General features: G+C 34.0%; 1 protein-coding gene across 1 annotated transcript in view; it reads right to left on the bottom strand.

The window, feature by feature from the left end:
• Rad51ap2 (RAD51 associated protein 2) overlaps positions 1-16,411 on the bottom strand; it is a 55,360-nt gene that overhangs the window by 4,708 nt on the left and 34,241 nt on the right. The window contains 1 exon segment of the mRNA XM_015479435.2: positions 302-436. Coding sequence (XP_015334921.2) covers positions 302-436 — 135 coding nt within the window.

Here is a 16,411-nt window from a genome sequence, read left to right as displayed (position 1 = left end):
ATCACCCCTCCGCGGACCCGCCCGCCCCCAGCACCCCGCGCGCGGTTCGTCTCTCACTGAGTCCAAAGCGCCCGCCCGGGCCGTTATAGTGGCTATTTTTAGCGCCTCCTTCTGCGGCCGCCACTGTAGCTGGTCTAGGTGTTTTACTAGTCCCTCAGGGAAAACCAAAGGGAAACGCCAGAATCTCTTAAAATTCATGAATGGAAACACCTTTTTATAAAAAATTGTAAAATTCTGTTTTCCTCAGAAGAGGCTTCTCAGGGGCTTGTCCAGTAGAACCGCGCCTCTGTGAGCACCTGACCGGTCCGCGGCTGTCCTCCCGCGGCCACTTGGCCAAACCGTGGGGGGGCAGACGGACGACCCTGCACTCAACCGTCTGAGCGTCTGGGGGAAATGTGTGGGATTCATTATCCAGATAGTCTTCCTTCGCTCTAGACTAAAAAGAAAAAAAAAAAAAAAAAGTTTTCTCATACTCTGTGGGGTTTTCTTCCCAAATATTTTGGGCAAAATGACGTTTGGTCTTCTCCGTTTAGAGAAGATGGTAAACACACAGAATGTCACAGTTCTGACTCATGCCTAATAATGAATTCTTTAAATGCCATTTCTTGTTTTTTTTTTCTCTGCTCTGACAATCCTTTCTTTATGATTTTTCAGTCAATCCTGATTTTTGTAAATTCCGTGGTCATAAAGAAAGGGATTAAGAAACATATGATTACTGCTCAGTAATCAAAAATCTCAATCCTCTTGGTGGCTGTTTCAAAACTAGTATATTTTATTTTCCTAACAATGTATAGGAATAGCAATAATGGGCAACAGGAGTCCTGATTCCAGAATCTGTGGGGGCGTGTATAGCAATATATGACCACAAACTACTCTAGGTTCTGTTCATCAGCCTCCTCTCTTATACATACTTGTAGATGAATTTTGATTCCAATTCTAGGCATTTGATATTACTTCAGTGTATAAATCCTTCTAGAGAAGTGCTGACTTAAATTAGGAAGCCCTTCAGTGTAAGCACTTCATCCACACTATAGGGATGTGAAAGTAGGCATCACACATCAGTGAGTTATCAAGGTGCTATTTGAGAACTCTATATCTTACATTATATTACCCAGATTTTCCCCCAGATTTTTCGCAAATCTGCGTTCTATTCTAATGTAATCTGTTCTATGCTTCTGATCAACGCGTACAGACCAACTTCCATTGCTCAGGTAGATATATAAAGGGAACACTAGGAGCGACATACAATAGGAGCAAGGTGTTTTTGTTGTTGTTGTTGTTTTGTTTTGTTTTTTTAATCTGTAAAGTAAATGTCATAGCTCCTATGGGTTCTAGATTGATCTGTAACTTGGGATTTATTTCTTCATTTTACCAGTGTGACCAAAGATACATTTATTTTCTAGCTTTTTATCATGGATTATTTAACATCTGTGCATTACCCAAGAACTATAATTCAAATAAAACCTCAAAGTGTCAAACGTAATTCAACAATTGCTTGACAATGATGTCTAAGGCATTACTAGATATACAGAAAAGTACAGAAATTTTTCTTTGTTTTTATCTTGCTGAAATTCTGATCAGTGAAGGTCTCAAAAAAATGAGTCTTTTCTTGTGATGGCCACTGCCATTTCAAATAATGCCTATCAGAACTACTGTTTGTGTGTTTTTCCTATTATTTTAATGTTTTAATATTTTATTTTATTTGTATTGGGGATGCCACTGAACTACATCCTCATCCCTTTTTATTTTTATTTTGAGACAGGTTCTCACTAAGTTGCTGAGTCTGGCCTAGACCTTGCAATCCTCCTGCCTCAGCCTCCCAAATCACTGGGATTACAGGTACACACTACCATGCCCAGCTTTTCCTTTTTTATAAATGCTACTTTGAAATGGACCAGTTATAAATGAAAAATACAGAAAGTTGTGTCTTCAATTTATTCTAATCAAGATATAAATGAGATTTGTTCCATTTCAAATGACACACTTTCCTATATTACGTTACCTATCCTTTTTATAAAACCACTTACCTGAGCTTGTAACAGTAAACTGAGCTTTGAGGACAGGCAGCATCCAATTGATTCCTTCTAGCTTGGTGTCTTATTACAGTTAGACTTGAAGGCATAAAAGGATGAGCGAGTTCAGGAGATAAACTCCATGGTGGAGACAAAAGTTAAGTTAGATGTTCACTCAGGGCAGGCACAACAGCACCGGCCTGCAATCCCAGCAACTGGGAGGCCTGGGGAGGAGGATTCAGAGTCCAAGGCCAGTCTCAGAAATTTATTGAGACCCTGTCTAAAAAAAAATAAGAAGAAGGAGAAGGAGAAGAACTGGGAGTGCTGCTCAGTGGGAAAGCACTCCTGGATTCAGCCTTCAGTACCAAAAAAACAAAGAAGTTAACTCAGTACCCTGGTATGCTTCACCTCCATGATATGCCACATCCTTACAATGAGGTACCTACCTTAAATTTTTTAACTTCATCTTTTCTATATTTTCTCCATGTTCCCTACCAGAATGTTTGTTTTCTTGCTATCCCAGTATGTTCTCAGTGCCCTTCTCTTTGTCCACCTGGCCAATTCCTCTGTCTTAAAGGTCCTACCCAAAAGCTAGCCCCACTTTAAAAGCATCTGTACCTCCTTTCTGTTGTCGCTAATCCCTGGGCAGAATCACTTATATCCTCATCAGTGTTCCTATAGCACTTTATTTCTAAACATCTTATTGTATTGAATTATTTATATGGCCTCTTCACTAAATTCTGTGAATTAAGACAAGAATTTATTCATTTTTATACCCTCACCTAAGTAATTCAGCTAATGAGAAAAAGTAAAATGACACTACTATGAATATGCCTTATGATCCAAATGGATTTTGTGGTTTCTTAAAAATGTTTTTAGGTTTCTTCTGTTTATTTTGCTTTGGTTTAAACATGCTAGGACAGAAATTTGCTTTTCTTAATTATATTAAAATACAATTTACATGAAAACTACTCCACCATGGAATACCAAGAAAATAAACATTCTGGTGTAGGGAGCATGAAGCAAATTGTAAAAAAGATGAAGCTGAAAAAGTAAACTTTAACTATTAAAGGTTTAATATCATTTAAGTTTCATGGTAGGACCAGAAATGTGATATGGCAGTTTTTCTTTTTATTTCTGTTAATAAATCATCTAAGTGGTAAATAAATATGCTAAACCTAAAGTTTTATCTCAGACTGAGAGATAAAAGATATTTTAAATACTCAATAAGAACCAGCAACAAAAATATTTAAAACAAACATGGGGATTAAAGAGGAAAATATCATCACTTACAAAAATATTTATAATAAATACAGCTTGAAAAATACAAATAACACTTTTTATCAACTCAATAAAAGCACTGGGTGAGAAAATATTTAAGAAAATGTGATACTGTGTATATCCGCAAGTACAATTAAACGGTCAATAGAGCAATCTGTAACATAAATATCATCTAAAATGAAACAATGTCTATGCAAATGAGTTAAACTATAAACCTCCTCCACCTCCTCCTCAATTTTTATTTGAGGCATTATTGTCTATCCACTTTCCTAACCCAGAAAATTTTTTTAACAAAAGTTAGAGATATTAACTTTTTCTCTTCCTTGTTTTCCCCAACATCCAATCCCTAGGGCCCTGATATTAATCCCCACTTCTTTATCCATAATATTTCATATTTATTTCAAGCCCTCTTTCTGTAAACACTGTAATAAGCTGATCTTCATTTTACTAGTCTCTCTTCAACTGCCCAACACTATTTTAAGAGTTTTCTTCTTAATAAAATATTAATCATTTTGTTACTTCCTTACTTCTTTTGATTTTTCAACACTTATAAAACAAAATACAAACTTTTTAATTGGAAATATGTGTAGTCTCCATAGTTCAGTTCCAAACTGATTTTTCAGCTTCCACGACTATGTCCATGACATAACTTGCTTTGCTACAATAATAAATTTTTTGTCATTCCTTAAACATTTAAAGCCCCTGCATAGTTTCAGTCTTGGGCATAGGTTGGATCATCTGCATAAAGGACAATGACAGGTTTTACCTAGGCTTCTGCCATGATTTCAAAGTTTGCAGCCATCTTGTATCTTTGGAAAACTACAGTTTTATCTGCTGACCATTCTTTTTCACCTCTAACTCTTACCTCCACTAATGAACTATTATATTTTCTGCATGCTTGGAAAGCCAGGTAGAATGTTCAATTATTTACAACATCAATCTGATATTCTAAGAAATTTCTCCATCATTGAAAGATATTTGTCATTAAAATAAAGAGTTTGTATTGTATCAGAATTCATGAAAATGTAAATAATTGTGAAGTCATTCAATTAATTTTTTACAGTAATTCTTTTCAATATTTTGAGATGGCAAATATCTTCTTTAATCATACAAACTCATGCTTACTTAGATTGTTTTCTGCTTTTATATAGTTTTGCTGAAATTGGTTACTTTGTTTCAGTTGCTTGTACAATAAAAAGATTGACATTAAAAATTCATAAAGCTATTATTTGCTTCAGGTTTTTAAGGAATTACGTAGATTCACATTAAATACAAAATGTATTGAACATGAAAATTATGTTGGACTTTTTTATTCAGAATGTAAAATAAAATAGTAGTTGGATGAGTAAGGTCTGGAATCAAAATAATTTGAATCTATAGTCTGCTTTTTCTAAATGTATAATATAAGCCAATGATTTAGCTTTTGTGAGACAGAGTCAGTGGGAATTATAGAGGAGAACCTACCTCATAGGTGGTTGTGTTAATTAAATGCAATATACTATGTAAAGCACTAAGAAGAGTTCTGGGCACATAAGTCTGTGTTCATTTTTTTTAATTAGTATAGTTATTATTATCAAACTTGCAGTGTGCTGAGCTGGCTCTTACAGATTCAGACAAGCTGATTGGCAGCATCTCTTCCCATCTATGCATTTTAATGATTTCATGTGGGTAGTTTAGAGTGGGCCATGATGGAAGTATTTACATCACAGAATCAGCAAATGCTAGGAATCAGACCCTCCTCCTCCTCCTCCTCCTCCTCCTCCTCCTCCTTCTCCTCCTCTTCCTTCTTTCTAGAAAGCCAGTTGTTAAACAATTGCCAACATAGTACTGCATCAACTCTATATTACAATAATTCAGTTATAGTTCTGCATAAATCAGTTCACACTACAGGGCTGTAACAGTAGTAAAACAAGTGGCTCATCATAGTTTGGCTAAGGTCAAAGTTTAGCAATTCAACTGATCTATACTTGATGTTAAAACATATGTAAAACTTTATTTTAAAAAATATCTGGTGTTAAAATATGTGGTTCATCTCATTTAGTAAGTTTTTATGAGTAGAGGTACCAAAATTTACCACATACAAAAAAATAAATATTTCCATATTTAAAGTTTTCTTACAGTTCTGTGGCTTTGGAATAGAAATAGGTTCAGCTGGGTGTGAAGCAATTGATCAAAAGACTGTTTCCTCTTTCATTATCTAGGGAAGAGTGTACTCATTGCTTACTGCCAATGATCCTTGATAACTCAACAATAATATAGTCTTCAAAGTTCTTTAAAGTGTTTGGTCTCATCTGGTGCTTTGATTTATTTCTTCTTTGTTTTACTGAACACCTATGATGTGCAAGAAAATGTGTCCAATGCTATAAATACTATTATATAGATATTATGCTTATTGTTTATTTATCATATAAGTATGATGATATATGTTATATAATATAAATACATAATAATATTTATATAATGGAAATTATATATTATATAAGTAGAGTTATTATATTATATAAATAGAGTTATTATATATGTATGATATCCTTGTCCATCAAGAATGCATTCTAGCATTCTGGCCTAGTTAATTGAGCTGTTCACAATTTGATGGAAAGCTATTTTCTACCCTTACCTCAGCCACTTCATTCTACTCTCTGCCTCTCACACTCTGCAACACAAAACTACTTTAATTCCCAAACACTTAGGGGTTTTTTTAGTTGTCATTATTCAGTTCAGAAGACATTTATTGGACATCAGTTATGCACTGAGCACTGTGTTAAGTGTCAGGGTTTCAAAAATAACACAGTTATTTTCCAGGAATGTACAGCATAGTAAGAGGAAAAACATACACATTTATTTCCGTATAGCAGAATAAAAGCCACAGTGGGGTATAATGAGGAACTGAAGAAAAGGGAGCCAAATCTTAGCAAATGTAGAAATGGTACCCAAAAACTCATTCTTGGAAGATCCACTTATACATCCCGGTCCTCTAACCCTATAATTTTCTATAAAACTCCCCTTTTTCTCCAAACTAATCAGGTATTGAAAGGAAAGTGACCACAACACTCGGAGCAACCAAAAGATCTTTATTGCAGCAGTGCAGCAAAGAGAAAAGAAAGGAGGAAAGAGAGAGAGAGAGAGAGAGAGAGAGAGAGAGAGAGAGGGGGGAAGCGCAAGCAGGAGAGAGACAGAGAAAGCAAGAGAGATAGCGAGAGGGGGGCCTGGCAGGAGGGAGTTTTTATAGCCCAAATCTAATGGGGCCTCTGGGTCTGCAAGCTGCCTTGTTGGCTCAAGGGGGGGGTTAAGTGTTCAGCCTTGAGCAAGGTTGAATGTTCAGACTTGAGGCAAACAGGTGATAAAGGACCAGATAGAGGGGGGTTTGAGTGCGTGGGCTATCTTGCAGCCAACATCTGTTCAGCCTGCCCTGCAGACAACACAGTTCAGCCTGCTCTGCACCCAACATGTATGCCTCCATATTTCTACATTTCAGACATCTACTGCAATATTCACAAAATTACAAAATGGCTAGTTGTATATATACTATATCTTCCACCAAATTATTAGCTTCTTGAGACTTAGAATAGTTAATTTATCTACCTTCATATTTTCAGTATTTAGTATGAGATCTTCCACACAAAAGACAATAATAATTTTTAATTATTGGCTTGGCTATATACCCAATGGATAAGATATAAAATAAGTAATATTAAATATAAATATTATAGAATTCTAATTTTTGTCTTGAAGTGTGAAGAATAGGTAAGAGGCAAATAATTTTTAATCAATAATTATGTTGACTTCACTGTAACTTGTACAGAGACAATCAATCCTGAAACATAAAGTTGTACATTTTTGCATTAGAAAGAATAGAAAGGGAAATCCTTTAAACTTATACAAGTTTAAAAAAGCCTTGGGAAGTTATGTTCAATTCCAGGGAAGCTCCCAAATGAAAAATGAGAGAGAGAGAGAGAAAAAAAAAAGTATAATACAACCTCCATTTCTCAGTAGGAAAAAAATGGACAATTACATTAAAAAGAATATAAACAATATAAACATATTTCTTGGCTTCCAAATAAAAAACACTAATTGCCAAGATGGTTTCAGTGTCTGTTGGCAATTATAAAAACTGTTGCCCAGTCAAATAAGCCTAGAAATTTTCTCTGTCAAATGTAATTTCCTTTTTTCCATCAATCTAATTATAGAAAAATGCACTCAAACACTAAGTCACTCTGTATGAATACTTTTATATTTCACCATATCTTGTACATACATACCTATATTGCATTATTAGAAATATAATCACCTGTGGAGAAATCAAATTTTCCCTATATACACATATTATAACATCAGATTATACTCTATAAAGTTATAAAGATATATTAAACTATATACACAAATACACAACTATAATTTAATAATAAACATCAAAAATAAATTGTTTTAATTTTTTGCTCTTTAAAATCAGTATGAGAACAACTGTTTTCCAACAGTTATGGTTTTATAAGTGAAAAATTATGTATCATACTTACTGTACTAATTAGAACATAGAATCATATTAAGTTGAGTTATAAGAATAATATTTGAAATTGTCAGAATTCTGGGTAATTTAAGTTTCTTTTTTAATACCAGGGACTGAACCCAGAGGCACTTAACCACAGAGCCACATCCCCAGACCTTTTTATTATTTATTTTGAGATAGGTTCTCACTAAGTTGCTGAGGATGGCCTTGAACTTGTGATCCTCCTGCCTCAGCCCCCTGAGCCTCTGGGATTAGGGGTGTGAGCCATCATGCCCAGCAAAGTAATTCAACTTTTTCTAAATAGTAAAATGGCAGAAAAAAAACTCACTGAGAATGAAAACTAAAGAAATGGATTAATCAATCATATAATTGCTAAGATCCATTCTGAATCAAGAACTTGGCATTTTGAATGATATAAAGGAAAGGTATATACCATAGTTTATGCGCGTGCACGAGCACACACACACACACACACACACAAGAACTTTACAATACAGGTGGATGCTAAAATTAAAAAAATTATATGTCATGGTGATATTTCATTGATTATTCCATTCATCTTGAGACCACTGGAAATGAAAATGAAGAAAATATCAACCTCAGATATATAATCAGGGAGGTCTTCATAAGATCTGAATAAGACCTTGAAGAATAAGCTAAAATGTTAGTGTTGTATGAATTAACTAATGCACTGTAATTCAAATTTTTCTGTGGAATATGCTAATCCCTTGAGAAATTCCTCATTTGAAATACAAATATGAGTGGGGCACTAAGAATACTACAGATTAGTAGTTGGAGGAATCTTTTGGGTGTAGAGATGCTCTGAGTCAGATCTTCATGAGAGGACATCTTTCCCAGCTCAGCCTCATGTAATGTCTTCTATTCTGCTCTAACTTCAGGTAGAGGAGTTGTTCAGAAATTATTGACTGCCATAACCTGTGAACTGCTCCACTCCCAGTTCACCCCACAGAAGAGCATCACCATAAATATGCCCCAAAAATGAAATTTTCCCCTCTGAGAAAAAAGAAATATTGTCATAGATCTGAGGAGATTCATTTTTGGCATAGTGTTTTAATAAAATGTACCACCAAGTAACAGCACAGTCCTTGGTATAGAAGTGATCAAGAACAAATACCCAAAGGAGGAAATAAAAAGCACACTCACCTTACAGCATCAGGGCCACTCCATCCTAACTCCCTTAATATTACTGAGTAAAGCTTTCTTAACTAAAGGTATTTCACCAGTTGCCTTACAAACACTCACTTCTTGTATTGGTAATCCCTAAAACATAAATAGAGTGGGTTACTGTATTCTTTCCTTCAGACCAAAGTGGCAAATTGTTCACACAGCTTTTAGAATAAAACAAATACAAGCAGAAATAACATCATTAATGGCCCATTATCTTAGATTGGTGGATTTATTACCCTCAACAACAGAAGAAAGAGCATCAATCTATTTAGTAGTCCTTAGAAAGGTCTATTTTTAAAAATGCATGTTGAATCCATAAAGACCAAAGAATAAACTTTAGCTTTTTAAAAACTGGCCTTAATCCATTGGATTCAAACTGCTTTCAAAATGGTCATGCTCCAGAATTTCATTTGTTATTTTTCAAGTAGTACAAAACATGTATGAAATTTTCAATAATGTTTCTAGATATTAAGACTTTCATAGAAAATGGACTTGACAGATTTAATCCTTGGGCTATATCTACTTATGAATGACCCTGAAGTTTATCATAGTAATAGGTCATTTTTTATAAAGAACAAATGTGAATTTTATGCAGTTATCAAGTTTGTGCTTATTAACTGGACAACTAAATTAGTAAATATAGTAAACTGACCACCCAATGTTTGCAGTTCCATATAGCTTTGATATTGTTATTTAATTTATAATAATCTTAATAATGTGATCATTTTATCAACAAAACCATTTTATCCAGAGAGACACTGCATACCAGACACCAGAATAGCATTGAGTGTAAATAAATATTTGCTGAGTAAGGATAGTAGTAATGGTTTGCTATATGTGGTTAATTTTTATGCCATAGTGAGAGAAAATTATTTGTTATCATTACTTAGCTTTTTTTTTAAAAACACACAATAGACTGCTTCTTACAGATTCTCACAGAAATGTAAGTGACACTCAACAGAGTCATTTTATCCATTCATATATTTGAGAGTCAAGAAGGTCTTAAGGTATATGCATCCTGAGTATCAGGAACCTACAATATTAAAGAAGCAATATAATTAATCTATTTAGTCTTATTTTTCACAATCAACATGTTTGTGTTTGTGATACTGCCATAATCTATATAACCAGAACTGAGTAGAAACATACATATACTATAAACCTAAAACTGCTCTAAAAAATAAAGCCCATTTTTAAATAAAAATATATGGATCATTGATAAAGCATTATGCTTTACCAATGTAAATTTGTAATATCAAAATATTGTTTGTATTACAGTGTTATTAATACTTAGTTTTATTAAAATATCCATTCACTTGGCCTAAGAAATCTTGAACAGAATGTGCATTCTAGCTTCTAGCAGTGGTGTTATGATCAATGTATTTAATCTGATTTTCATGAGCAAATATGAAAGGTCCCCAAGGAAATTGTTTTAAATGAACTCAAAACTGAAGTCATGAATTTAATTCAGTTTTCAATAGGAAGAAACTGGCTCAGTGTCATCTTAGATGCAAATTAACATTATTAATTTACTATCTAGAATAGCATTGAGTGTTAATAAATGTTTGCTAAGTAAGCTAGTAGTAATGGTTTGCTATATTGGGTTCATTTTTATGTCATAGTAAAAGAAAATTATTTGTTATTGTTACTTGGTTTTTTTGAAAACACACAATAGACTGCTTCTTACAGATTATCATAGAAATATAAGAGCAATGGTGATATATTTTCCATCAAAATACTATGAGAGACAAAAAATGTTTCCAACATTGTTAAGGATATGATTGATAGATTTAGGGTAAATTTCAACTTGTATTACATAGGGATAGATCTGGAGATATATTCTTGGAACACATATCATATATATCCTATCTTTTAAACCAGACTAGTATAAATGATCTCAAATTTAATTCAAACCCACTATTGTCATCTAGACTAGGGTCATTCCCTTTATCATCCTCTTATAAAAGAAAAAGAAAAAATACAAATTATAGCTTTTTAGCTGAGCCTGTTCATTATAAAATGAACTAATGGCTAGACATATCAACTTGCCCTTTAAAGCTAGCTCTGAAAGAAGTTACCAATACCCAAGTGAACAATGAAAGGGTCTAAGGAAAAATGCAAACTCAATTCTGTTGGAAAATCCTGGACCAATTAGTGCTTCCTTCAAACAACAAAATAAAATGGAACTTACACATTGAAAATGTAAAGACAGGAAAGGGGACATTGCTCTAGAGACTCAGAAAAAACACATTTCTGGAACTAATATTCTATAAGAAACAAAAAGGAAATTTTAGAAGACAACTTTTTTCATCTTCAGATAAAGAAAGAAAGAAAGAGGAAGACATAGAGAGAGTGAGGGAGGGAGAGAGGAAGGAAGGAAGGAGGGAGGGAGGGAGGGAGGAAAGAAGGAAGGAAGGAGGGAGGAAGGGAGGGGAAATGACCTCTATTGAACCAAAACAGAGCAATAGCAAACTGAAATAAAAGTTAGAAATGAAAACATACAAAATGTATTATCTTTACTGGACATAAGAACAAAGTTAATAGAATTGAAAAACTAATCAATGTTAAGGAAAACAAAAATTAGACTCGCCATAGAATATAGAGGAAACAATAATCAGAGTAAATTTGATGAAAAGAAAATTTTATACCTTAGATTTTTCTAGCACAAGGAGAAATTGACACACTCTGTCTATGCCAAATCCAAATTTCCAGAAGAAAATAATCCGATTGGTTTATCAAAGTTCTGGTGTCTGATCAAGCATCAAACAGCAGCCAGGGACTAACTTTTTCAGACTAAATAAGAGACAAGGGAGCTGTAGGTTTACAGGGTAGGCATATTCTTATAAAAGTATCTGCCACAAAGCCCAAATTTGAAAACAAAATTAGATAGATATGATATGTGATGGATGGATATAGATAAGTAGACATAAGTACATAAGCACACACATACATGTATGTAGTGTTTGTACACTTGGATAAATTAATAATCATTTATTTTAAACACTAATATTTTCTAAAATACCAACATGCATATACTTCAAATACAGATTAGTATTTTTATTATTATCAGTGGACCATTTTTCACTTTAGCTAAGTTAGATATGTACTTTTTTTTTTTTTTTGGTGATGATAGGGATTGAACCCAGGACCTAGTATCTGTTAGGCAATAACTTTATCACTGAACTATACCCCACACATTTTCTTAAAGATAATATCCTAAGTACTATTTGACAATACTCGAATGAGTAAAATCACCATTATTTTCTTGGAGTTTACAAACAATTATACAGAAAGAATAACCAGGGCACAACCAGATTCCTTTCTCAAGTTTTATCCTCCTTGTCCCTTCTCTCTTATAATCCTCTTTTGTCAGTCATACTTATTTTCATGGACTCATCCATCATCTGTATACGCAACTACCTGTTCTGTATTTCTAATGCAGCCCTCTTACCAAAGTTCCACACCTGCTGGTCCTTGATGTCTGCTGACTTCTCCACTGGATGTGCAACAGCCTTTCAAATGTAAGACATATGTCCAGATGGTAAGCCCACTTCCTTACTCTCCTTTTCTCTAAACTTGTCCTTTTTTTTTAACTAAAGTAATTATCATTATTTCAGTGAGCCAGTTCCAAATCTTATGATTGTGTTTGACTTTGCCTTCTCCTATATATGTAATCAAGAATCAAATTCTGTACATCCTATCCCAACTATATCAAAGTCACATCTTTTCATTTCCACTGCTGTTTTTCTGGTTCAAGTTCATAATTTTATATAATTTTAGAACTTTTCTTCCATGTGTCTTTACCTCCAATTATGCCTCTTCTACTTCTATCCCCTGGTAGTTTTTTTTAAAGTCAAATGTGAAATTTTGTATTCAAATAAAATCATACATAGAAGTTCTATTTATGGAAAATATAAAACTGAAGCTGTTATCATTATAAATGATCATTTGCTGATTTTATTTTATTTCATTTAATCAAAAATATAACAAATCATACTGAAATAAGAGACTAAGGTATATTTGTGTTACTAAATATCAATGTCCCAACAGAAATATTGCAGTGGGAAATTTAGCAATACAAACATTTACCTCTTTTATATTTTAAGCAATTTGAATAAAAGTAGATTCCTTGATGCCTCCAAGTTTGGTGGCAACATTAATAAATATTTAAAATGACTTAATAAGTATGTGATTTGCAATTTTAGTGCAAAATTGTCTATGATATTAGACTATAAATTTTTAGTAACACATTAAATATCCTTTATCTTTGTTTTTAATGTACTCTCATCTCCTAATGAAGGGGGGAAAAGTGAGACAAATATTTTGGTTTTCTCCTCAAGGAGTGTCATAGTACTTCACATTCTTCCTAAATTTATAATCTACTATAGCAAGTTCTTGTTACCTCAAGGAAAACTTGGGGAAAATGAAACTAGAGAAACATTCTGTCATCATCAAAAAACAATTACTGGAAACTAGGATTAGATACTGAGTTGCACCTGGTTCCATCACATTATGGGGACATAACTTCTAGAAAGCATTGTAATATGGACTTTCTAAGGAACTATAAAGTGAAGATAATGATAACTATTTTGGATTCAAATAACAGGATTGTAAAATAAAGGCCATAAAACAGAAGGTATTCTAGTATAGTTCTATACTTGTATCCCTAATAAACATATGAACAGAAAACAAGAATAATAGAATAAAAGTAATGGAATATCAAATAGTTAATGAATACTTTCAAATACTTTATGGTTTTTTCACACTACAGAAATTCAACCTTCATGCTACAATTTATCCAAGGGGGGAGAAACTAGTGTCAATATTATAAAGTGTCTTAATATTAGAGTTAGGAATTAAAATTTAATCAAAACAGGAGTTTTATTCTTGTACAATGAAACACATACATTTGGCTTTTTAAAATGAAAAATGGACAACATAAACTTTAACTTGGTAATCATTAGATGGATTGACATTACCTAATATCTTGTATTTGAATACAACTTCATAGTTTGTACAGTCCTTTAATACGCCCCACCTTTGTTGATCTTCACAACAACCTTGTAAACTGTCTGCCATGGGCTAGGAAGAGAAAGATTCTTCTGTTAAGAGTCAATATTTCATCTTAACACACAAGATGAATAGTACCATTAAAGGCAAACCAAGGTAAAGAAGAGTTTCAAAGAAGAAAGAGCATGTATAAAAGAAGAAATACTACTACATGCTTAGTAAACTACTGACACCATGGTACACTAAAGAGGCATGGCAAGAGGTAGGACTAGACGGTGTGAAAGAGCCAGCCAATGGTCTTGTGCTAAGGACTTTTAATTTTTATTGCTGAAAGGGAGGAACCACTGAACGGTTTTATTCAGGGAAAGGACAGGATTTGTTTGAATTTTTGCACAGTTATGAGAATGAAAACGAACAAGTCCAAGTCCAAGACAGATGAGAATCTGAATGACACAGTAGCTGTGAGGGCTGGATTCATGAGATGTTTAGAAGGTGAAATTCACAGGACTTAAGAAATGACTGGGGAGAATGAGAGAAAACGGGGATGCTGAGGATGGCATCCAAGGTTCTGGCTTGGGGGACTGCATTGGTAATGGGCCCCAGCACAGTGCTAGGGAGCAGAGGAGGAGAACAGCTTCATGGAGATGGGGGAGTGAGGGAGATAATTGTTTGAACATGTTGAGTTTGAGGTGTCTGTAAAAAAAAAAAAAATCCTGTGATGTTCTGTAGGCAATTATAAATAAGAAATTGGAGAGTAAGACTAATATCCGGATTTAGGAACATCAATAGTCATTTTCTTCTTGAACATTCTCTCCTTAGGAGTGGCAAAATAAATTTTAAAGGAAGAATATGGTAAGAACACTAAAAGAAATGAGTGAGTCCTCCATTTTTTTTTCTCCTTCAGGTAGTAGATAAAAATTGAGCATTCTGAAAAAGGTTACTTTTATTTGGGCACACCACCAAAAAAATTTTAATACTGTGTTGTAAAGACAGACAAGTAGCAGTCTCTGCCACATGATAGAAAATTCTAAATACATAATATGGTTTAAAGTTTCTCAGTAGGAGATGGGAGGCTCTTGAAGAAAATGATATGACCACAGTATTTGGAAGATCATCTTAATTAAGTACGGTATGTGGACAAGACATTGGTAAGATATAAAGGTAGAATCATAATATTAATTGAAATGGGATGAAAGAGAAATTGAGGCTGACTAATGAAGTCATTTGGTAATATTACTAATGCATCTTTGGCTCAATTTCCTCCTTATCTGTAAAATGGTTAATAATAACACTTATTTCATATATAAATAAGGTTATTGAGAAGTGGAATATTGAATATCAAGAATATCACATTCTCACTACCTAATGCCTGGCCCAACGCAAGTACTGAAAAGCTGCACGATAAATAAACGATGAATTAGATCAAAAGGAATTCAACTGCAACCACTACTGTGCTAGTCAGTTTTCTGTCACTACAACAAAATATCTGCAATAATTCACTTATAAAGAGAAAATGCTTAATTAGGCTCATAGTTTTGGAAGTTCCAGTCCTAGATTTGGAGGCCCATTGCTTTGGGCCTTTGATAGGAATAAGAGATGTCAATGACAGGGATCATATGGCAGAAAAAAGCATTTTGCCTCTGTTTTAGTCAGATTTTTTTACCACTATGATCAAAAAACAATTTTAGTTTATTTTGGGGCTCACAGTTTCAAAGGTCTCAGTCCACAGATGACTGATTCCCTCTCAGGACCTGGGGCAAGGCAGAACATTATGATAGAAGAGTGAGGTGGGGAAAGCAGCTCAGGACATCACACCAGGAAGCAAAGAGAGAGTTCCTCATATCAGGGACAAAATACGAACTTCAAGGGCATTCCCTCAGTGACCCACTTCCTCCATGCACACCCTACCTGCCAACAGTTGCCACCCAGTTAATACCTATCAGTGGATTAATGCTTTGATTAGGTTAAACCTCTCATAACCCAATCATTTTACCTCTAAAATTTCTTGTATTTTCTCACACATGAGCTTTTGGGGGACACCTTAAAAATACCTAAACCATAACAGCCTCATAGACAGAAAGGAAAGAACAAGAGGAAGGGGCCCAGGATCCCAAAATACCCCAAAAGGGTATGCTCCCAATGACCGAAGGACCTCAAGACCTCTCCTCCTAAAGTCCTACAGCAGCTCCCACAAGGGCCACATTGACAACCAAGACTTCACCACTGGTGAACATTTAGCATCTAAACTAAAACAATTACAAAATGAGACTCTTAGTTACTCGAGCATTTTTTTCTTTCTTAAAAATAAGGCCAGTCCATTCTCCAAGAGATTGTAGTATATAGATCCTAAACCCACACTCTGAAAAAAAATTATATATATATATATATATATATATATATATATATATGTGTGTGT

Source organism: Marmota marmota, unplaced genomic scaffold (assembly GCF_001458135.2).
Source record: "Marmota marmota marmota unplaced genomic scaffold, marMar, whole genome shotgun sequence".
NCBI classification, from domain to species: Eukaryota; Metazoa; Chordata; class Mammalia; order Rodentia; family Sciuridae; genus Marmota; species Marmota marmota.
This window is presented reverse-complemented; position numbering and strand designations above follow the sequence as displayed.